A 20597-nucleotide genomic window follows, 5' to 3' on the forward strand; every position below is an offset into this window, starting at 1 on the left:
TACCAACCATTATGGTCCATCACCCAGGAAAGACTTAGCCCTCCTGTATTGAGTTTCTAAGTAGTCGCCCGCCAACTAGGAACAAGGTGTCTACAATTAAAATATAATTCCATTCCTAGGTATATTCCCCAAGTAACTAAAGACAGGTACTTGAATACTTCTACACAAATACTGCTAGCAGCATGTAGCTAAAAGACAGCATAATAGCTAAAAGACAGAAGCACACTGAATGCATGAATGCACGGACAGTCTGTGCATGGACTTCTCCACCCACACAGTGGAGTACTGTTCAGCTACTAAGTGCAAGAAAACAATATGCTACAGTGTGGATGCACCTTGAAAACATGCTAGTAGAGAAGACAGACACAAAGTTCGTGTGTGTGTGTGTGTGTGTGTGTGTGTGTGTGTGTGTGGTTTTTCAAGACAGGGTTTCTCTGTAGCTTTATACCCTGTCCTGGAACTCTTGAAGACCAGGCTGGCCTCGAACTCACAGAGATCCGCCTGCCCCTGCCTCCCAAGTGCTGGGATTAAAAGTGTGCATCACTGCCACAGGGCTCAAAGTTCTTATTGTATAGTTACATTTATATGAAATGTCCAGAGAAAAGGAATAAGCAAATACTAACGGTCAAAAATATTTTGAAAACATTTTGACAGAGGTGGTGGCTGCACAACATTGTGAGTGTACAAAATGCCAATGACGTTAGGCTGTGGTGGCGCTCGCCTTTCATTCGCTGGATTCAGGAGGCAGAGGCAGGTGGATCTCTGAGTTCAAGGCCAGCCTGGTCTACAGAACGAGTTCCAGGACAGCCAGGGATACACAGAGAAACCATATCTCAAAAATAAAATAAATGCCAAAGAACTATATACTTCAAAATGATAAATTTTATATCATTAAATTTCATCTGGTGCTAGGCAATAGTGGTGCATATCTTTAACCCCAGCACTTAGGAGGCAGAGACAGGTGGATCTTTGTGAGTTCAAGGCCAGTCTCGTGTACAAAGTGAGCTCCAGGCCAGACTGGCCTTGGACTCACAGAGACCTACATAGTCAGACCCTGTTTCAAAACAATAACAACAAAAATTTCATTTGCATAATAAAAATAGAAAACCAGAACAGAACAATAGTATACCCTCAACCATGGACACAACCACAGGCTCCTAAAAAGGACACAGCAAGCCATACCCAAACACTGTCATCTTCTGGAAGGTAGGCTGTTTATTGTTCTGAGAAACCTTGGGGCTTATGGAAGCACACAGAGTTAGGGCCATCTGGAACCTGAAGCCTGATGGCATCGCAAAGCCTCCATTTTAAATTCTCTCCCACTCCACAGTCTCTCCTGTAGCCAAGGTTTAGATTTCTGAGCCCTCTCCTGAGGTCAGGGGTGGAACCACATACCTTAGAGAGGTTAGAGTTCGGTTTATCTTCAGAGCATCTGCCAGGGCCTTAGCTCCCTGGGGTCCAATGGTGTTGCTCCGGAGGCTGGTAAAAGCAAGAGAAAAAAAAAAGATGACCGTGGTGGGAAGAAGAATCAAAATAGCACTGACATTTTAAGTCTACAATTCTTAAAGGGAAGGAACTGGGGTTAGGGATTTCATGTTGGATATATGGCAGAAGTCATGTGTGTATGTATGTATGTGTGTATGTGTATAAGTATGTATGTGTGTATATATATGTGTGTGCATGTATATATGTGTGTGTATGTGTGTATGTATGTATGTGTGTATGTGTATATATATGTGTGTGTGTATGTGTGTATGTGTGTGTGCATGTATATGTGTGTGTGTATGTGTGTATGTGTGTGTGCATGTAGATATGTGTGTGTGTATGTGTGTATGTGTGTGTGTGTATGAATGTATGTATGTATGACTAAAGGAGTTCCCCAAAGCAGCCCGCCATGGTGAGGGCAAGGGAACAGGATGTGGTCTAGTGAGCTAACTGTGGAAATGACAGCAATGAATCTAGGTCAGGGTCAAAAATCAAGTGTTTTCTGAAATGACATTTAAGGGACAAAAGTAGTAGTGACATTGCTTGCTCAGCTGTCCTTCCCGCCAGTCAGAAGGACGTGTTTTCGGCAGGAGCTCAGAGCTCAACACTGCTGTAGATGAGGCTCTGGGAGCTGGAGAAAGGACGGTGAACGGTCAAGACATTTCACAGACAGGGAGATAGTTAAAATTCTCTTCTTCCAGGGGCCTGTGGTGTCCGACTTACTCTAGTGTGGTAAGACTTCTGTTGACCAGGAGGGATCTGGCCAGAGCTTTGGCCCCTTTGTTACCAATCTGGTTCTCAGTCAGGCTGCCAAGAAAAGGGAAAGTGGTCATCGCAAGTCTGTGCCTCTCATCGCCTCTTCTGTGGCACTAGGCTCATGATTAGCTCTTGCTCTCCCAACATCACCCATGAGACTATAAAGTGACCAGGGAGCAGAAGCCAGGGATAGGAAGACCCTTGAATCTGGAATGTGGGGTCAGAGTGGGCCTGATGACCTTCACCCTCATGAGGGCTCCAAGGAAATTTTCCCAGCATGCCACACAACAGCTGCTTTACAAATGTGAAACCTTGCATTTGGACATAGAAGTCTTTCACATGGGACCGGCAAGGTGGTTCAGAAGGTAAAAGTACTTACCACCATGATGGAGGAGGGTCATCTGTCTATGTGTTACTTTCATTGGTTAATAAAGAAACTGCCTTGGCCCTTTAATAGGACAAAAAATTAAGTAGGCGGAGTAAACAAAACAAAATTGTGGGAGAAAAAAAAGACAGTGAGACAATCGCCTCAGGCAGTCGCCATGCCTCTCCTCTCCAAGACAGACACAGCTTAAGATCTCTCCTGGTAAGACACCACCTCGTGGTGCTACACACATTAATAAAAATGGATTAAACAAGTTCTAAAAATTAGCCAACAAGAAGCTAAAACTAATGGGCCAGACAGTGTTTAAATAAATACAGTTTCCGGCCGGGCGGTGGTGGCGCACGCCTTTAATCCCAGCACTCGGGAGGCAGAGGCAGGTGGATCTCTGAGTTCGAGGCCAGCCTGGTCTACAAGAGCTAGTTCCAGGACAGGCTCTAGAAACTACAGGGAAACCCTGTCTCGAAAAACCAAAAAAAAAAAAAATTTGAGCCAGGTGTAGTGGTGCACGCCTTTAATCCCCAAACTTGGGAAACAGAGGCAGGCGGATCTCTGAGGGTCAGAGGCTAGCCTGGCTTACATGTTAGTTCTAGGCCAACCGGGACTGCATAGTGATACTCTGCCCATAAACAAACAAACACACACACACACACACAAATAAATAAATTTGAATACTATCCAGGTGCAGTGGTAGACACCTGTTATTATAGAACTCGGAAGGTTGGTATCTTGAGTCTGAACTATGGAAAACCTTGTTTCCCTGCCCTCCACCTCAAAATGTTTGAAGACCAGGCCACTTTTGTCACCATAGAATTTATACAATGTCATATAAATAATATCTCACAAGCAACCTTATGTGTTTTTCAGCAGAATGACTTGGGCACTGTAAACAAGTATCTCTGAGGACCAGAGAGGAATGCTTGGCTTTCTTCAGAATCATTTTTGAGCCCCATTTGCAGCAGAACTACATTGATTCTTTTGCCGTGTGCTAGGAAGGCTAGAGCTGCCTGTGCCCGACAAAGAACTGGCAGTGAGAAGCTGCAAGATCATTTCCTTTCAAAGGGGTTCATCCTTCCCCAGCCAGGCAGAGCCCTCCCTACACCTCACTCCTACCCCTATTCTCCAGAATGACCCCATCGCTCTTGCCAACCTTCCTGGTGTCCGCACACTACAAGCCCAAGGGCTGCCTCCCTCAAGTGTAGAGCTTTCGGAAGCTGTGACGTCAGCACGCAGGCTCTTCTCTAATGACAGCATACTCGGTGCCATCGCGCTTTATCTGAGCTGGGATCTCACAGTGTGTAGGCCAGGCTCTCCTCCTGTATCCGCCTCTGGAGTGCTGGGATTGTAGGCATGGACATTACACCCAGCCAGAGACAAACTTGTAAACTTAAGCTTCTGTCTGAACTGGAGCTGAGGATGCGGCTCAAGTAGGTGAAGGGTTTGCCTAGCATGCGTGGTGCCCTGGGCGCCATCTCTGGCATGGCGTAAACTGGGTATAGGGGCACACTGCTGCAATCCCAGCTCTCGGGAGGCTCAACGCTCAGGATCACCTTACCTATGTACTGAGTCTGAGCAAATGTGGACTACACAAGACCCCGTATCCAAAAAACAAAACAAAAATTGAGGCTGGAGAGAAGGTTCAGCTGTCAAGAGCACTTGTTCTGGCAGAGGACCTGGGTTCATTCCCAGCACCCACATAGTGGCTCACAGCTGTCCATAACTCTCATTCCAGGGGATCTGACGCTGCCTTCTGACATCTGCAGACACAAAGAGCAGGCCATTGCACGTATGTACATGCAGGCAAAGCATCCATACACATTAATCTAAAACATTTTTAAATTTTCACCTTAAATTATATTTAAATTGAAAGTTAAATTTTAAACTAAACTTTTAAATATCCTAGTTTAAGATGTAGTCCTGTGCTCAGAATGTTATCAGGGTGAGAAGGTGATGCCTGAGCCAGGGCAGCAGGTGAGTGAGCACTGGACACACCCCCAAGTCCAGGACAGAGTGTGCGCCTTGTCTTACAGACCAGGTGCCTGAGCCGTTGACACCTTCTGGAAGGGGGGGAGAGCAGACGTGTTCTTGGGGTGCCCTGGTTAGCTGAGTAGAGAGGGAAGAGACCCACATCCCATGCGACAGGTGGGTACTCTGGGGTCTGTGTTACCTGATATTTTGAATGCGACAGTCCTTCCCACTCAGCACACTGCCCAACAGCTCCATCACAGGGTCCTGGAACTGGTTGTTGTCCAGCCTGGCTGGGAAAAGCCATGACAATGAGTAGGGCCGGGCTCCAGCACTCCCATCCCCACTGTGGTCCACTGTCTCAGCGGAACTCCAGACTTCCCTGTGGGAGCAGCTGAGGCGCTTCCTGTGAGCTGCGCTGTCCCTCCTCGGTGGCATCTTACAGAGTGTTGTCACAACAGCTCTGACACCACGTGCCTGTGTGGAACACTGTTGGCTAGCTTTCCTTCTGATGCCCAAACCACTCTCAGGTCCTGATTGACCCATGTCCGACATCTTTTCCTCTTTGCTTGCTAAGTTCAGAGTTATGGCTGAGGGTGTAGCTTCTGCCAACACTGATTCTCACACACACACACACACACACACACACACACACATACACACACACATACACACACACATACACACACACATACACATACACACATACATACACACACATACACACACATACACACACACATACTACACACACCTTACACACATCAGACAGACACACAGTAAGACACCACAGACCAGACAGACCACACACAGACAGACTAGACACACACCACACAATACACACACAAAGACACCACACAGACAGAGAACATACACACAGGCACACACCTACACACACCACACGGACAGACGTGACACATACCCACAGACAGACACACACAGACAACACACACAGACACACACACAGACAACACACATACAGGATCACCACATACCACACACACATACAGACAGACACACACAGACAGACACACACACAGACACCACACACATACACACACATGAACATACTACAGTACACACAGGTACAGACACACACAATTACACACACACATACACACACACACACTACACACCCACCACACCTGACCTGACCACCACACACCGTACACAACACACACATACACACACACACATACATACACACACAGACAACACCACAGCACATTACCATGACAATACACATTCCGGACACAACCACACCCATACCACAACACACACACACACACACATACATACACACACACATACACACACACACACACATACACACACACACATACACACACACACACACACACACATACACATAATCTTGCTATGGGCTGGGGCAGACTGAGAAGCCACTGACAGTGGCACCAGGATTTATCCCTACTGCATGTACTGGCTTTTTGGGATCCTATTCTCTTTGGATGGATACCTTGCTCAGCCTAGATATAGTAGGGAGGGCCTTATACCTTCCCCAAAGCAATGTGCCTTACCCTCTCTGAGAAGTGGATGTGGGAGTGGAGTGGGGGGTAAGTGGAGGGAATGGGAGGAGAGGAGGGAGTGGTAACTTGGATTGATATGTATGATGAAAAAGATAGTTTGTTTTCTTTTTAAAAAATAAAAAAATCATTCTTAAAAAAATCTTGCTATATAGCCCAGGTTGTACCAGAACTCAGCAATCTTCCTTCTTCAGCCTCCTGATTGTTGGGATTATGGGTATGAGTTGCAAAGCCTAGTTCTCAGAGGGTCTCTTGAGTTGTGCCGTGTTTCTGTGTTGAAATTCTAATCTTGCTGTCTTGAGAATGTAGCCTTATAGGGACGTGAGCTTACTGCAGATAGGATGGCACACTGACACAGGTGGGCCTGTGACCCAATATGATGATGTCATGTAGGAAAAGTGAGTGACACACGAAGACAGACTCAGGGGCAGATGGTCATATGACAGGGGAGACCAGGGAGCATCAAAGACTGCTGGCCCTCGGGAGCTCCAGAGGCAGGAACAGCCCTGCTACCAAGGTTTCAGAGAGAGTACTGCCCATGCCCTTGACCTCAGACTTGTGACTTCCAGAACTAAATCAGTTGCCATGATGGTCCCACACTCAGCTAGGGGACGTGATGAAACCATTTTGAGTCTTTCTCCTTTGCCCTTACTCCCAACATAGATCCCATACTCGCCTGAGGCTCTGGCAATAGAGCAGCTGGGGCAGCAGGCTCTGAAGGACGCTCTGGCTGAGGCACAAGGATAAGTTGGCTTCCCGGGAGCCGATATCAGACAGCTGCAGGAGGTAGGCCAGAGCCGTGCGATGCGAGGGGCTGGTCAGTCCAGCCAAGGTCCCGCTCTGCATGGCCTCTTCCACACTGCGGGCCAGCTCTGTGTGCTGCATCTCATGCAGGCAGTACAAGACGTTGATGCCCCGTGCACAAACCGCGGTGTCAGGGCGTAGCAAGCCTTGTAGGACCTCAGCTGCCTGGGCCCGGTAGTTCTGGTGCTCACCTTGGGCCAGCAGGGAGCCAGCCAGCAGCATATTAACCCTTGGAGACAGGAGGCCAGAGAGGAAGCGCAGAAAGACATCCAGCCTCCCATCCTGAGCTTGTGTGGCCCTCTGGGCCGCACACCTGAAATGCGCCAGGAAACCCAGCCTGGGCCAAGACATGCCACTCTCGGTGAAGAGGTCAAAGATGGCTCTCTTGGATGCGCTGTAGTAATACGTGGCCGCCACAAATTCTTGCAGAGACAGGTGGGTAAAGCAATAGGCTGCCGAGGAGGCCAGAGTCTCTTCCCGTTGCAGGAGACAGCCGCACAGAGCACTCTGCAGCAAAGCGAGGTCCACGCCGAATGCCTTCATGTCTTGCTCGTAAAACACGTATTTCTTCTTGACCAGCCCATGAAAGGCCAGGCGGCCCAGTGTCCCCACCATTTTGCGGGCTCCCTGGGCCATCTGCTCAATCCTAGGACTTACCTTTCCCTTGTCCTGCCCCTCCCCACCAAGGGCCATCCTGAAGTACCAAGAGTAGAGCTCACACAGGGTCTGGGGCAGCGGCAACTCTGTGTCTTGGACAGCTAGCTTGCTGTGGTACAGGTGTCCCAGTGCCAGCCCCATGAGCCTACAAAAGGCTGGCACGGTGCACATCAGATACAGAGCCTTGTTGGCCTTCATCTGAGTCAGCACCTGGCCTAAGAGGTTCTGGTCCTCAGGAAATATCTGCTCCAGACACGCTTTGATCTCTTCCTCAGTCAGGCCCCGGATCTCAGTCATCCGGTCCACTAGGCCCCCGGGGACCTGACCAGCAGCACTGGGACGGGAGGTGATCCAGACAGAAATTTCTGGAAAGAGGTTGCCTCGGATGATGTTGGTGATCAGGTGGTCCACCTGGATCTCCTTCTTTGGGTCTGTGCAGGCCACGGTGTTGGAGAATTCCAGCGGCGTCTTGCACTCATCCAAGCCATCCAAGACCAGGAGGACTCTGTCTGGGGCCGTTGCCTCCAGGTTACCTTCCCCGGCATTTGGGAAGACGGAGTGGATGAGTTTGTCTGCAGACAGCTTCTCATAGGTGTTCAGGTCCCGAAAGGTCAAGGGTAGAACCAGCGAGAAGTTCTTGCCCACCTGTCCCCTAGCCCAGCAACGGACAAAACGCCTCACTAGCGTGGTCTTGCCGATGCCGGCCACGCCAATGGTGACAGAGATGCGAGGTGGCATGGACACCCGGGACAGAGGCAGGAAGAGCCTATCCAGGGTGATGGCCCTGGCGGAGTGCCAGACTCCACGCGTGGCCTCCACCTGTGTGAAGTCGTGCTCCCTCAGCTGCAGGTCTGTCAGGCCCTCAACCAGCAGGAGGCTGGCCAGACGGTGTGAGTGGCTGCCCAGTTCTGGGTCATTTCCTACCCTGCTCAGCAGGGCCTCACAGTGCCTCCGTATCCTTGAGTCTGCAGGGCGCAGGAAAAAGCAGGTAAGATCGCAGGGCAAGGCGAGAGGGTTCAGGTACCCCTTCTCCCCCACCCCCATGGAAGACTTACCATTGCTTTGGGATCCTAGCGGGGAGTCTGGCATTTTGCTAGGGGCCTGTTGTAGCTGACCACCATTCCTAGCCAGCAGATCCACAAGGGCCTTCACCTGCTCAGCTGGAGAGACAGCATTGTAGGCCCGGAATGTCTCTCGATCTGTCCTCACCTCTTGCTTCCTCATGGAGTCTGTGACTGCAGCTAGGAGCTGTGAAGAGTCCAGACTGCTGCCTGGTGGACTTCTGTTGTTTCCTGGCCAGTGAAAACAATCATGGAGATGCAGGGGCCAAGTGAACAAGACTTGGGGTGCTGGACTTGGTCTCTGCTGTGGCACTTACTGAGTGACCCTGGGCAGGCTGTGTCATCTCTCCACACCTAGGTTTCCTCATCTGGGGCCTGGCAATGATGATGCCATTAAGAGCAAGGAAACCAGAAGGAGGGAGGAGGGAGGTAGCCAACCTGGGGAGGAAACAGCCCATGAGGCCATCCAGTTAGCATCCTGGGGAAGGCAAAGACGGGAGACGGAGGATGGTGGTGAGGATGGTGGGTGCCAGGGCTGAGGATACGGAGGCGGCAACACTGCCCTGTGTGGTGCTGTAATGGTGGCTGGGTGTCGCCGTACGTATGCAAGGGTAAACTGGACTTCTGGTGATCGTGTGTCAGCTAAGAACCCAAGGTCCCTCGCTGTAGCCAAAATGCAGCAGGGCTAGGGGACGTGGATGGTGGAGTCTGTCGGAGCAGGCACAGCTGTGAGGGATCTCCATTCTCCCATGAGCCTAAACGGCTCTAAAATGTGGCATTTTAATTTTTCAAATAGGAAAGGGAAGAAAGAGAGGGGAAGGAAGGCAGGTGGCTCCCAGAGCAGAAGCACAGTGGCTTCTCTTAGCTTTTCTGGCTTTCCTGGAAGCGCAGGGACTCTGGGCTGTAGGAAGTACCCTTTGCTGCTGAGGATAGAGACTTGGAGACAGCAAGAGGCGAAGCCGCATGTCCCACCTGCTCACACCTTTCACCAAAGCCACTGCTTCTTGGAAGCTCTCCTATGACCCGTTCCATCTGTGTTCCTCTTCATTGGGCACAGGGGCCACCACAATCCCTATGGACCTGTCACCCATTGTTAACAGTTCTAGAAGAGAAAAGAAAATGGGGGAGGGGTCAGCAGAGGTCATGGTCCACCACTGCTGGCAGCAGCCCTGTTTAAGGTTGATCAGTAGTCATCGCTGCCAAGAATCTGGCGAACCCTCGATGCCCTGGACTTGGCAGCCCTGGGTTCTCCAGTTCAGTGGCTGGTTAGCTGAAGAGAAGGTTGCTGTCAACAGACTCCTGGTTTTGAAATTGTGTTGGGGATTGGTGTCAGTTTAACTCTGCATGAATATTTTTCACACAGAAAATACTAAAAGAAGGTAGCAGTAAGAAAAACAACCATTCAGCTCACAGCCATGGTGAAGAGTCAATATAAGCAGCAAGGTTAAGTCCAGTGAGCTGGGCTAACCTGGGAATGCTGAGGCTAGCGTAGGACAGGGCCACTCTCCACTCCTGTGCAATCCTGCTGGGTTTTGCTCTTTTATTTCTGAAATATTCAAACCAAGGGGAAAAGCAAGTGGGATAACCATTGATGCTGCGATATGTTCGGACTTGTGCTCATGGTGAGATGTGTTTATAGATTATTTAGTAAACCGTATTTTTTCTCATCTACAGTTTGGAAAATAACAGCTTCTTACTTGTGTCTCAGCACTTGTAAAATAGTTTTTGTTGGCCTGGAGAGAAGGCTCAGTGGCTAAGATCACTGGCTGCTCTTCCAGAAGACTGGGGTTCAATTCCCAGCACCCACATAGTGGCTCACAGCCATGTGTAACTCCAGTTCCTAGGGGGACACCCTCTTCTGGCCCCTGCAAGCATCAGGCATGAAAGTGTTACCCAGGTACACATTCAGGCAAAGTACCCCAGTATATAAAATAAAATATTAATAATAAAAATGTTTTTGTTGTCATTATGAATATTATTGGTGTAAACGATGATTAATTTTTGTATTTCATCATATTTCAGTGAATTAGGCACTGCTTGTTAGTTTCCTTCAGTTTCACATTTCAGTGAATCCTCTAGAGATGTCATGGCTGTGTTGTTTGGCATCCTTGTAGGAGCCCAACAGTGGGAGCAGGGGCTGTCTCTGACCCCTTTGCCTACTGGTGTGACCCTTCTCCTCCTTCTGGTTGCCTCATCTGGCCTGGATGTGGCGGTATGTGCTGTCTTGTTGTAGCTTGCTCTCTGTATTTGGCAGATGTGGATGTCCTGGAGGCCTGCTCTCTTCTGAGGAGAGGGAGAGAAGAGAGGATCTGGGGCAGAAGAGAGGTATAGGGGAGAAACTGAGGCGAGGGGAGGGAGGGAGAGCTGCAGATGGGATGTAATATATTAGAGAAGAATTAAAAACTAAAGCAGATTTTCATTGGGAATAATTTATATTTTGTTTATGTGAACGTGTGTTCATGTCTTTGTGGGTTTGTGCGCATGCGTGTGTGTGCCCACAGAGGCCAGAGAGGCTGTCAGATCTGCTGGTGCTGCCATGGGTGGTTCTGGTGAGTATTTGGGATCAGACTTTGCTCCTCTGCAGGAATCATATGTACTCGTTTTAAGACTTGTTTATTTTATGTGTATGAGTGCTGTTCTGCAGGCCAGAAGAGGGCATCAGATCCCAGATGGCTGTGAGCCACCATGTGGGTGCTGGGAATTGAACTTGGCCTCTGGAAGAGCAGCCAGTGCCCTTAACTCCTGAGTCATCTCTCCAGCCTCATAATTCATGTTATTTCTGAACTGTCACTCATTTTCAACAGTTTGGCAACCAGTCACCTTTCCCTGGAGCAGTGCTGGCTCACAGTCTCACTGTACTGTGTGCGCCAGGAGCAGCTCTGGGCAGATTTCGAGTTTCTATCGCAATTCAGCTAATGTTGCAGGATGTTTCCCGAAGTTATGCTGCATCCCACACCTCCTGTTGTGCTCCCCCTAAAGGCATCTCCATCCCACACCTCCTGTTGTGCTCCCCCAAAGGCATCTCCATCCCACACCTCCTGTTGTGCTCCCCCCAAAGGTTATCTCCATCCCACACCTCCTGTTGTGCTCCCCCAAAGGTTATCTCCATCCCACACCTCCTGTTGTGCTCCCCCAAAGGCATCTCCATCCCACACCTCCTGTTGTGCTCCCCCAAAGGCATCTCCATCCCACACCTCCTGTTGTGCTCCCCCCAAAGGTTATCTCCATCCCACACCTCCTGTTGTGCTCCCCCAAAGGTTATCTCCATCCCACACCTCCTGTTGTGCTCCCCCAAGGGCATCTCCATCCCACACCTCCTGTTGTGCTCCCCCAAAGGCATCTCCATCCCACACCTCCTGTTGTGCTCCCCCAAAGGTTATCTCCATCCCACACCTCCTGTTGTGCTCCCCCAAAGGCATCTCCATCCCACACCTCCTGTTGTGCTCCCCCAAAGGCATCTCCATCCCACACCTCCTGTTATGCTCCCCCCAAAGGTTATCTCCATCCCACACCTCCTGTTGTGCTCCCCCAAAGGCATCTCCATCCCACACCTCCTTTTGTGCTCCCCCAAAGGCATCTCCATCCCACACCTCCTGTTGTGCTCCCCCCAAAGGCATCTCCATCCCACACCTCCTGTTGTGCTCCCCCAAAGGTTATCTCCATCCCACACCTCCTGTTGTGCTCCCCCAAAGGTTATCTCCATCCCACACCTCCTGTTGTGCTCCCCCAAGGGCATCTCCATCCCACACCTCCTGTTGTGCTCCCCCAAAGGCATCTCCATCCCACACCTCCTGTTGTGCTCCCCCCAAAGGTTATCTCCATCCCACACCTCCTGTTGTGCTCCCCCAAAGGTTATCTCCATCCCACACCTCCTGTTGTGCTCCCCCAAGGGCATCTCCATCCCACACCTCCTGTTGTGCTCCCCCAAAGGCATCTCCATCCCACACCTCCTGTTGTGCTCCCCCAAAGGTTATCTCCATCCCACACCTCCTGTTGTGCTCCCCCAAAGGCATCTCCATCCCACACCTCCTGTTGTGCTCCCCCAAAGGCATCTCCATCCCACACCTCCTGTTATGCTCCCCCCAAAGGTTATCTCCATCCCACACCTCCTGTTGTGCTCCCCCAAAGGCATCTCCATCCCACACCTCCTGTTGTGCTCCCCCAAGGGCATCTCCATCCCACACCTCCTGTTGTGCTCCCCCAAAGGCATCTCCATCCCACACCTCCTGTTATGCTCCCCCCAAAGGTTATCTCCATCCCACACCTCCTGTTGTGCTCCCCCAAGGGCATCTCCATCCCACACCTCCTGTTGTGCTCCCCCAAAGGCATCTCCATCCCACACCTCCTGTTATGCTCCCCCCAAAGGTTATCTCCATCCCACACCTCCTGTTGTGCTCCCCCAAAGGCATCTCCATCCCACACCTCCTTTTGTGCTCCCCCAACGGCATCTCCATCCCACACCTCCTGTTGTGCTCCCCCCAAAGGCATCTCCATCCCACACCTCCTGTTGTGCTCCCCCAAAGGTTATCTCCATCCCACACCTCCTGTTGTGCTCCCCCAAAGGCATCTCCATCCCACACCTCCTGTTGTGCTCCCCCCAAAGGTTATCTCCATCCCACACCTCCTGTTGTGCTCCCCCAAAGGCATCTCCATCCCACACCTCCTTTTGTGCTCTCCCAAAGGCATCTCCATCCCACAGCTCCTGTTGTGCTCCCCCAAAGGCATCTCCATCCCACACCTCCTTTTGTGCTCCCCCAAAGGCATCTCCATCCCACACCTCCTGTTGTGCTCCTCCCAAAGGTTATCTCCATCCCACACCTCCTGTTGTGCTCCCCCCAAAGGCATCTCCATCCCACACCTCCTGTTGTGCTCCCCCAAAGGCATCTCCATCCCACACCTCCTGTTGTGCTCCCCCAAAGGCATCTTCATCCCACAGCTCCTGTTGTGCTCCCCCAAAGGCATCTCCATCCCACACCTCCTGTTGTGCTCCCCCCAAAGGTTATCTCCATCCCACACCTCCTGTTGTGCTCCCCCAAAGGCATCTCCATCCCACACCTCCTGTTGTGCTCCCCCCAAAGGTTATCTCCATCCCACACCTCCTGTTGTGCTCCCCCCAAAGGCATCTCCATCCCACACCTCCTGTTGTGCTCCCCCAAAGGTTATCTCCATCCCACACCTCCTGTTGTGCTTCCCCAAAGGCATCTCCATCCCACACCTCCTTTTGTGCTCCCCCAAAGGCACACCACTGTTGTGCTCCATGTTTGCATCGTCTAACTCACTTATAAGGATGAGTCTCTCCCATTGCCTCATTTATTTCCTAGACCAGAACATGAGGTTAGGTGACTTTCCTAAGGACGTGTGACTGGGAAGCATGGAAGCTGAGCTGGGATGGAATCCCAGGCCTCACTGATCCCAGCACCTGTGATGAGTTACTACCTCTGTAACAGGTATACACATGGTTCAAAACCTTGATCATTGGACGCGGTGGTGAATGGCTTTAGTCCTGGCACTGTGGAGGCAGGGGCACGAGGAACGCAATCTCGATGAGAGCCTGGACTCCATAGCAAGACCATGCCTTAAAAAAGTAGAGGATTGTCTCTTAACTAAAAAATATTTTTTATTCATCCATTTATTCAAACAGTGATTTTTTTTTTTGAGACAGGGTTTCTCTGTGTAGCCCTGGCTGTCCTGGAACTCACTCTATATACCAGGCTGGCCTCGAACTCACAGAGATCCACCTGCCTCTGCCTTCCAACTGCTGGGATTAAAGGTGTGCGCCACCACCGCCTGGCTCAATCAGTGAAATTTTAAAGTATGTGTGTGAGTGTGTGAGTGTGTGTGTGTGGTATATGCTCTCAGGTGTGTGTGATATTACACACACACACACACACACACACACACACACACAGAGGCCAAGTGAGGATGTCAGTTGTCCTGCTGTGTCACATTCTCCATCACTCCAGAGACATGACCCGAACCTCTGCTGGCAGACAGAAAGCCCCAGAGACCCTCCTGTCTCTGCCCACCACAGTGCTGGGATTATAGACACACACGCGACCATACCCAGATGCTATGTGTGTTCTAATGATTTGAACTCAGGTCCTTGTGCCTGTTCAGCAAGTGTTCTTGCCCACTGAGCCATCTCCCCAGCCTCTAATCTGAAAATTTGTCTGCACGTTTGTTTGTTTATGAGATGGCTGGCCTGGTGCCTGCTTTGTAGCTCAGACTGGCCTGGAACTCATGTAGTCCTCCTGCCTCATCCTTCCAAGTATTAAAAGTACAGGCAGGTATTACCAGGAAATGTTTATATGTGTGTTGTATGTTGAAGATTTGGGGAATATGAAAGTGAACAAATTGGACAAAGTTCTCATCTTGTGAGAAAGGGGGAGTAGGGATAATGATAGTAAAGGAGACAGAAGAAAGGATTTCTAGGGTGACTGGTGACGGCCATGTAACCATCAGCAAGAGTGACAGGAGTCAGCAGTCTGTGTGGTGGGCTGGAGGATGCTTTAGCCACGGAGGCATCTCTGAGCTCTGTGAGACAGCTACATAAAAGTAGGAAGGTAATGGGGCTGGGAAGATGGCTCAGTGGGTAAAGTGCTTGCTGCCCGAGCATGATGACCTGAGTTCAGATTTCTAGCAGCCGTGTAAAAGCCGATAGAGAGGTATGTGCCCTGGCCCAGTGTTCAAGCAGAGACTAGCAGATCTCTGAACTCACTGGCCGGCCATTGTAGTCAAACAGGCTCAGGGTCTAAAAAGAAAAACGATCAGGAGGACACGTGATGTCCACTTCTGTTCTCCATAATGAATACACAGACATGTGCACCTGCACACACACATCACACAAACACACACAGAGACACAAATTAGAATTAGACAGTGTTGAGAAGAGCATTATAGAGAAAGGAAATAATTAGAATTAGAAGAAAGGGGCTGAAGAGTAGGCTCAGTGCCTAAGAATGCTTGCTGCCCTTCCAGAGGAGTAGAGTTTCCAGTATCCACATCAGACAGCTTACAGATGTCTGTAACTCCAGCTGGCCTCTGAGGGCACCTGCTCACAACTGTCTGTAACTCCAGGTGGCCTCTGAAAGCACCTGCACACACCTGTCTGTAACTCCAGCTGGCCTCTGAGGGTACCTGCTCACAACTGTCTGTAATTCCAGCTGGCCTCTGAAGTCGTCTGATCACACCTGTCTGTAACTTCAGCTGGCCTCTGAGGGCACCTGCTCACGCCTGTCTGTAATTCCAGCTGGCCTCTGAGGGCACCTGCTCACACCTGCCTGTAACTCCAGCTGGCCTCTGAGGGCACCTGTACATACTTGCATACAAGATGCCTACACTCATAAAGACATATACACATGAATACAAAGAAAATAAATATATTTAACTTTTATTTATTTTTATGTGTAGGGGTGTTTTGTCTACATATATGTCTGTGCACCGTATGTGTGTCTGAGCAGAAAAGGGTTTCAGATCCCCTGGAACTAGAGTCCCAGGTGGCTTTGAGATGTTATATAGGTGCCAGGTCCTCTGGAAGAGCAGTTAGCACTCTTAACCACTCAGCCACATCTCCAGCCTCAAAATAAATATTTAAAAAAATAGATGGGTGGTGGCGCAGCCTTTAATCCCAGCACTTGGGAGGAAGAGGCAGGCGGATCTCTGAGTTCGAGGCCAGCCTGGTCTACAGAGTGAGTTCCAGGGCAGCCAGGACTACCCTGTCTCAAAAAACCCAAAATAAATAAATAAAATTAAATAGAATAAAGATGGATATAATTAATAGAAATATGTGACAAAGAAACAGTCTGTCAATCAAGAAAGAAAAACACTGAGCTATTCATTTCTTCCAGTTGGCAAATATGAAACCTTAGTGTGGTCCTGACAACAACATGGCAGTATTAGGAACCTTTCTCTTAAGATTTGTTTATTTTACGTGTTATGAGTATTTTTCCTGTATGTACATTGGCCATGTGTGTGCAGTACCTGAGGAGGCCAGAAGAGGGTGTCAGGTGTCCTGAAACTGGAGTTATAAATGGATGGGAGCTATACCCATGTGGGTGCTGGGAACAATCTCTCCAGCCCAAGAAATATCCACATATTGGTGATGGAAATACATGTTAGTATAGAAATGATGGAATATTCTTTGTAACAATGGGGCTGCGTCCCCTCGTGCATAACAGGAAAGCTCTACCACAGTGACCACATCCCCAGCCCAAATTATAGATTGTAATTTGCCAGTAGAAATTCTACTTATGGGAATTAATTTTTTGTATATGTGTATGCAAGTGTCTGTGTGACCATGTATGTGTGATGTATGCACAAGCATGTGCGGAGGCCAAAGCAGGATGTTGGATGTCCTAGTCTACCTCTCTCCACCTTACTCCTTTGACACAGGGTTTCTCACTGAATCTGGAACTAGGCTGGTGGCATACATGTGGCATGCATCACACACATAACACACATAACATGCCAGCTGCCTTTCTCCACCCAGCACAGTGTGGGGACTATGTATGCACAGCCACACACATGGTGTTGAGAATCTGAACTCATGTCTCATCAAGTGCTCTTACTCTCTCTGAGCCGTCTCCCTAGCCCCCACTGAGGGAGTTTATCTTAAATAAATAAAGCAGATACTCAAAGATGCAACTATGAGAATGTGCATAAAACTTTCACAACAGGAAGAACTAGAAGGGGAAAAAACACCAAATTTCTGTCCAACAAAAGATTAATAAAAATAAATTTGGTTCAATTCTACATTGAAAAGGGTAAAGTAAGGCCAACAATGTGTCAAACTAGAATAATGCACACACTGCACTCTTTATTTTGATACAGGGTCTCACTGCATAACCCTAGAACTGTAGGCCAGGCTGGCCTTGAACTCACAGAGATTCGCCTGGCTCTGCCTTCCAAGTGCTGGGATTAAAGGTCTGTGCCACCATGCTAAGTTTCACAGTATACCTTATCTTTTAATGTCATAAAGGTTTAAAACACCTTATTTTAATGTATAATTTATAAAAATGGATGGTTTTGAGTACTGTTAAATGTCGATTCTTTTGTGTGTAGCTGGGAGTTAAGCTGGAGTCTTGATCATGGCGGGCAAGGGCTCTACCAATGAGCCATAGCCCCGGATCTACGATACATTTGTCATGGTAGGCAAGGGTTCTACCAATGAGCCATAGCCCCGGATCTACGATACATTTTTATACTGAAAAAGTTAAGGCACAGAATACAGAGGCTGAAGAGATGGCTCAGTGGTTAAGAGTGGTTGCTACTCTTACAGAAGAGCCAAGTCCAGTTTCCTTAAAAGCTGAATGCACCATCTTCAGCTCTCTCTCTCTCTCTCTCTCTCTCTCTCTCTCTCTCTCTCTCTCTCTCTCTCTCTCTCTCTCCTCTCTTCTCCTCTCCTCTCCTCTCCTCTCTCTCTCCTCTCTTTCTCCTTTCTCTCCTTTACTCTCTCCCTTCTCTCCTCTCTATCTCCTCTTTCTCCTTTCTCTCCTTTACTCTCTCCCTTCTCTCCTCTCTCTCTCCTCTTTTCTCTCTCCTCTCTCCCCTTTCTCTCCTCTCTCCCCTCTCTCTCCTCTCCTCTCTCTCTCCTTTCTCCCCTCTCTCTCCTTTCTCTCTCTCCTCTCTCATCTCTCCCTTCTCTCCTCTCCTCTCCTCTTTCTTTCTCCCCTCTCTCTCCTCTCCCCTCTCTCTCCTCTCCCCTCTCTCTCTCTCCCCTCTCTCTCCTCTCCCCTCTCTCTCCTCTCTTTCTTCTCTCTCTTTCTTCTCTCTCTTCTCTCTCTCTCTCTCTCTCTCTCTCTCTCTCTCTCTCTCTCTCTCTCTCTCTCTCTCTCTCTCTCTCTCTCTCTCTCTCTCTCCTCTCTCTCTCTCTCCTCTCTCTGTCTTTCTCTGCGCACAGACCTCAGGTTTGTAGCTTGTTCCGTTGTTCCGTGTTTCCTTCTCACTCACGCCAAGTAGTTTCAAATACTGCAGCCCAGAGTTGATACAAAAGTTGCATTTAAGACAATGCTGACACTCACACAGCATAGGCAGATGCTATTTTAAGACTACAGCCCACCGGTGGTAGCACAGGCTTTTAATCCCAGCACTCGGGAGGCAGAGACAAGCAGATCTCTGTGAGTTTGAAGCCAGACTGATCTATAGAGTGAGTTCCAGGACAGATTCTAAAGCTACAGAGAAACCCTATCTCCAAAAACCAAAAACCAAAACCAAACCAAAACAAAACAAAAGAAACAAAAACATGACAACCAGAGCTCTATCCCTAGATCAAAAGAGAGAACCAATTCCTGAAAATTGTTCTGACCTTCACATGCATGCAACCATATACACGTGTGTGCATACACATACACATAATAATATATAATATTGAATAATATTATATCATAATATTATTAAATTAAAATTTGAGATGGCAGATTGTACACGAACATGCAGAAGAAAGTATCACAATGATTAAAACCTATGTCTCACCATTCACAGTTATGATTGTGTACACAGAAAATTCAAAGCCGTCTATAAACAAGCAGTTAGAAGTGATGTATGAGCTTGGCAAGGATCCAGACACAGGGTTGGTGCTCACAAGCAGCCCGTTCTAGTTGTACTTACTAGCCACAATCAAATCAATACTGAAATGTTAAGATATCATAAAAATCAACTACTTGGGATGAACTTAGCAAGAAGTCTGCACCTTCTATGCTAACACTATCAACCATCTCAGGAGATGAGGAAGTGCCTGCTAGCGGGATCTAGGTTCATAGGCATCTATTTCCACCAACGCACTGGTGCTAGAATGTTCTTGACAGCTTTATTCATAGTTATCTAAAGTAATAAAATCAACCAATATCCACCAACCATAGCATGGGAAATTTGGAGAGCAGGAAAAGGCACAGACCCAATCTACCACACAGATGACCTCATGGCTTGCTACAAAATACATGCTCTAGGATTCCACTTCTAGAGAGCTTAAAACCAGGCCAAACCAATCTGAAATGATAGATGTTAAAATAATCACTCTGGGGGGGGGGGATTGCTTCTACCTGAGCGGGGGCACAGGAGATGTCAGGTACGTTTCCACCTGTTGATATTAGTGGTCGTAAAAACATGCACACAGAGCCAGTAAGCTCACTTCCCTTGGTGTAAAGTACATCTTGACTTAAACTTGAAGTTGGGAACTGTGTAAAAATACAAGCATAGTTAGGCCAAACAGAGCCATGCCAGGATACGAGAGCCCCTGTTATACTTTCTGGTAGGGAGCTGCCAGGGCGTGGACCAGGGCTCCACACTGCTTACTGTAACCAGAGGCCCACAGATGATATCTTACTGCTGTTATTGACCAACAGGATGAGGAGACCATGCTTTGGGAAGGCCTGAGTTATCGCATCTTGGTTCTGGCGGAGCATTGCCTCTGGTGGAGCCTGTTCTGTTTCATGCTTTTCTCCCAGGGCTGGACCTGCAAATTTCCTTCCAAATAAATGGCTGCTTTATGCTGCCTACCTTGGCCTAGAAGGTGGGTGGGACTTACTGTGACAGCTGCCACCTGGAATGCTCAGATCTCTGGCCACAGTATCTCGGGCTTTCCATATTACCAAGCCCTCACCCACATCCCGCTTCCGAGGCCTGACCTAGCACCATGGCAGCAACTATGAGCATCCTGAAGGCAGAAGCAGAGCCTAAAGAGACACTTGCCCTGCCCTGGAGTCCCAGCACGAGGGTAGATACAGCCTTTGAGGGATGGCCGAAGTGCATGGGGTGGATACCAAAGCTAACACTCCCTGTGGCCATGGGTGGCTACCAGAGCTAACACTCCCTGTAGCCATGGGTGGACACCATAGCTAACACTCCCTATGGCAATGGAGTGGCTACCAGAGCTAACACTCCCTGTGGCCATGGGTGGATACCAGAGCTAACACTCCCTAGGGCCAACTTTCATTGGCTGTGCAG

General features: G+C 49.1%; 1 protein-coding gene across 1 annotated transcript in view; it reads right to left on the reverse strand.

Annotated features, from left to right (window-relative positions):
• Nlrc3 (NLR family CARD domain containing 3) overlaps window positions 1-20597 on the reverse strand; it is a 29762-nt gene that overhangs the window by 8478 nt on the left and 687 nt on the right. The window contains exons 2-7 of the mRNA XM_038327769.1: window positions 9630-9759; window positions 8652-8888; window positions 6812-8561; window positions 4791-4877; window positions 2209-2292; window positions 1396-1479 (exon numbers count right to left, since the gene is read on the reverse strand). Of these exons, the coding sequence (XP_038183697.1) occupies window positions 1396-1479; window positions 2209-2292; window positions 4791-4877; window positions 6812-8561; window positions 8652-8820 (2174 nt within the window). The 5' untranslated portion in view covers window positions 8821-8888; window positions 9630-9759. The remainder of the gene's footprint in view (window positions 1-1395; window positions 1480-2208; window positions 2293-4790; window positions 4878-6811; window positions 8562-8651; window positions 8889-9629; window positions 9760-20597) is intronic.

The sequence above is a fragment of the Arvicola amphibius genome, chromosome 4 (genome assembly GCF_903992535.2).
Source record: "Arvicola amphibius chromosome 4, mArvAmp1.2, whole genome shotgun sequence".
Lineage (NCBI taxonomy): Eukaryota > Metazoa > Chordata > Mammalia > Rodentia > Cricetidae > Arvicola > Arvicola amphibius.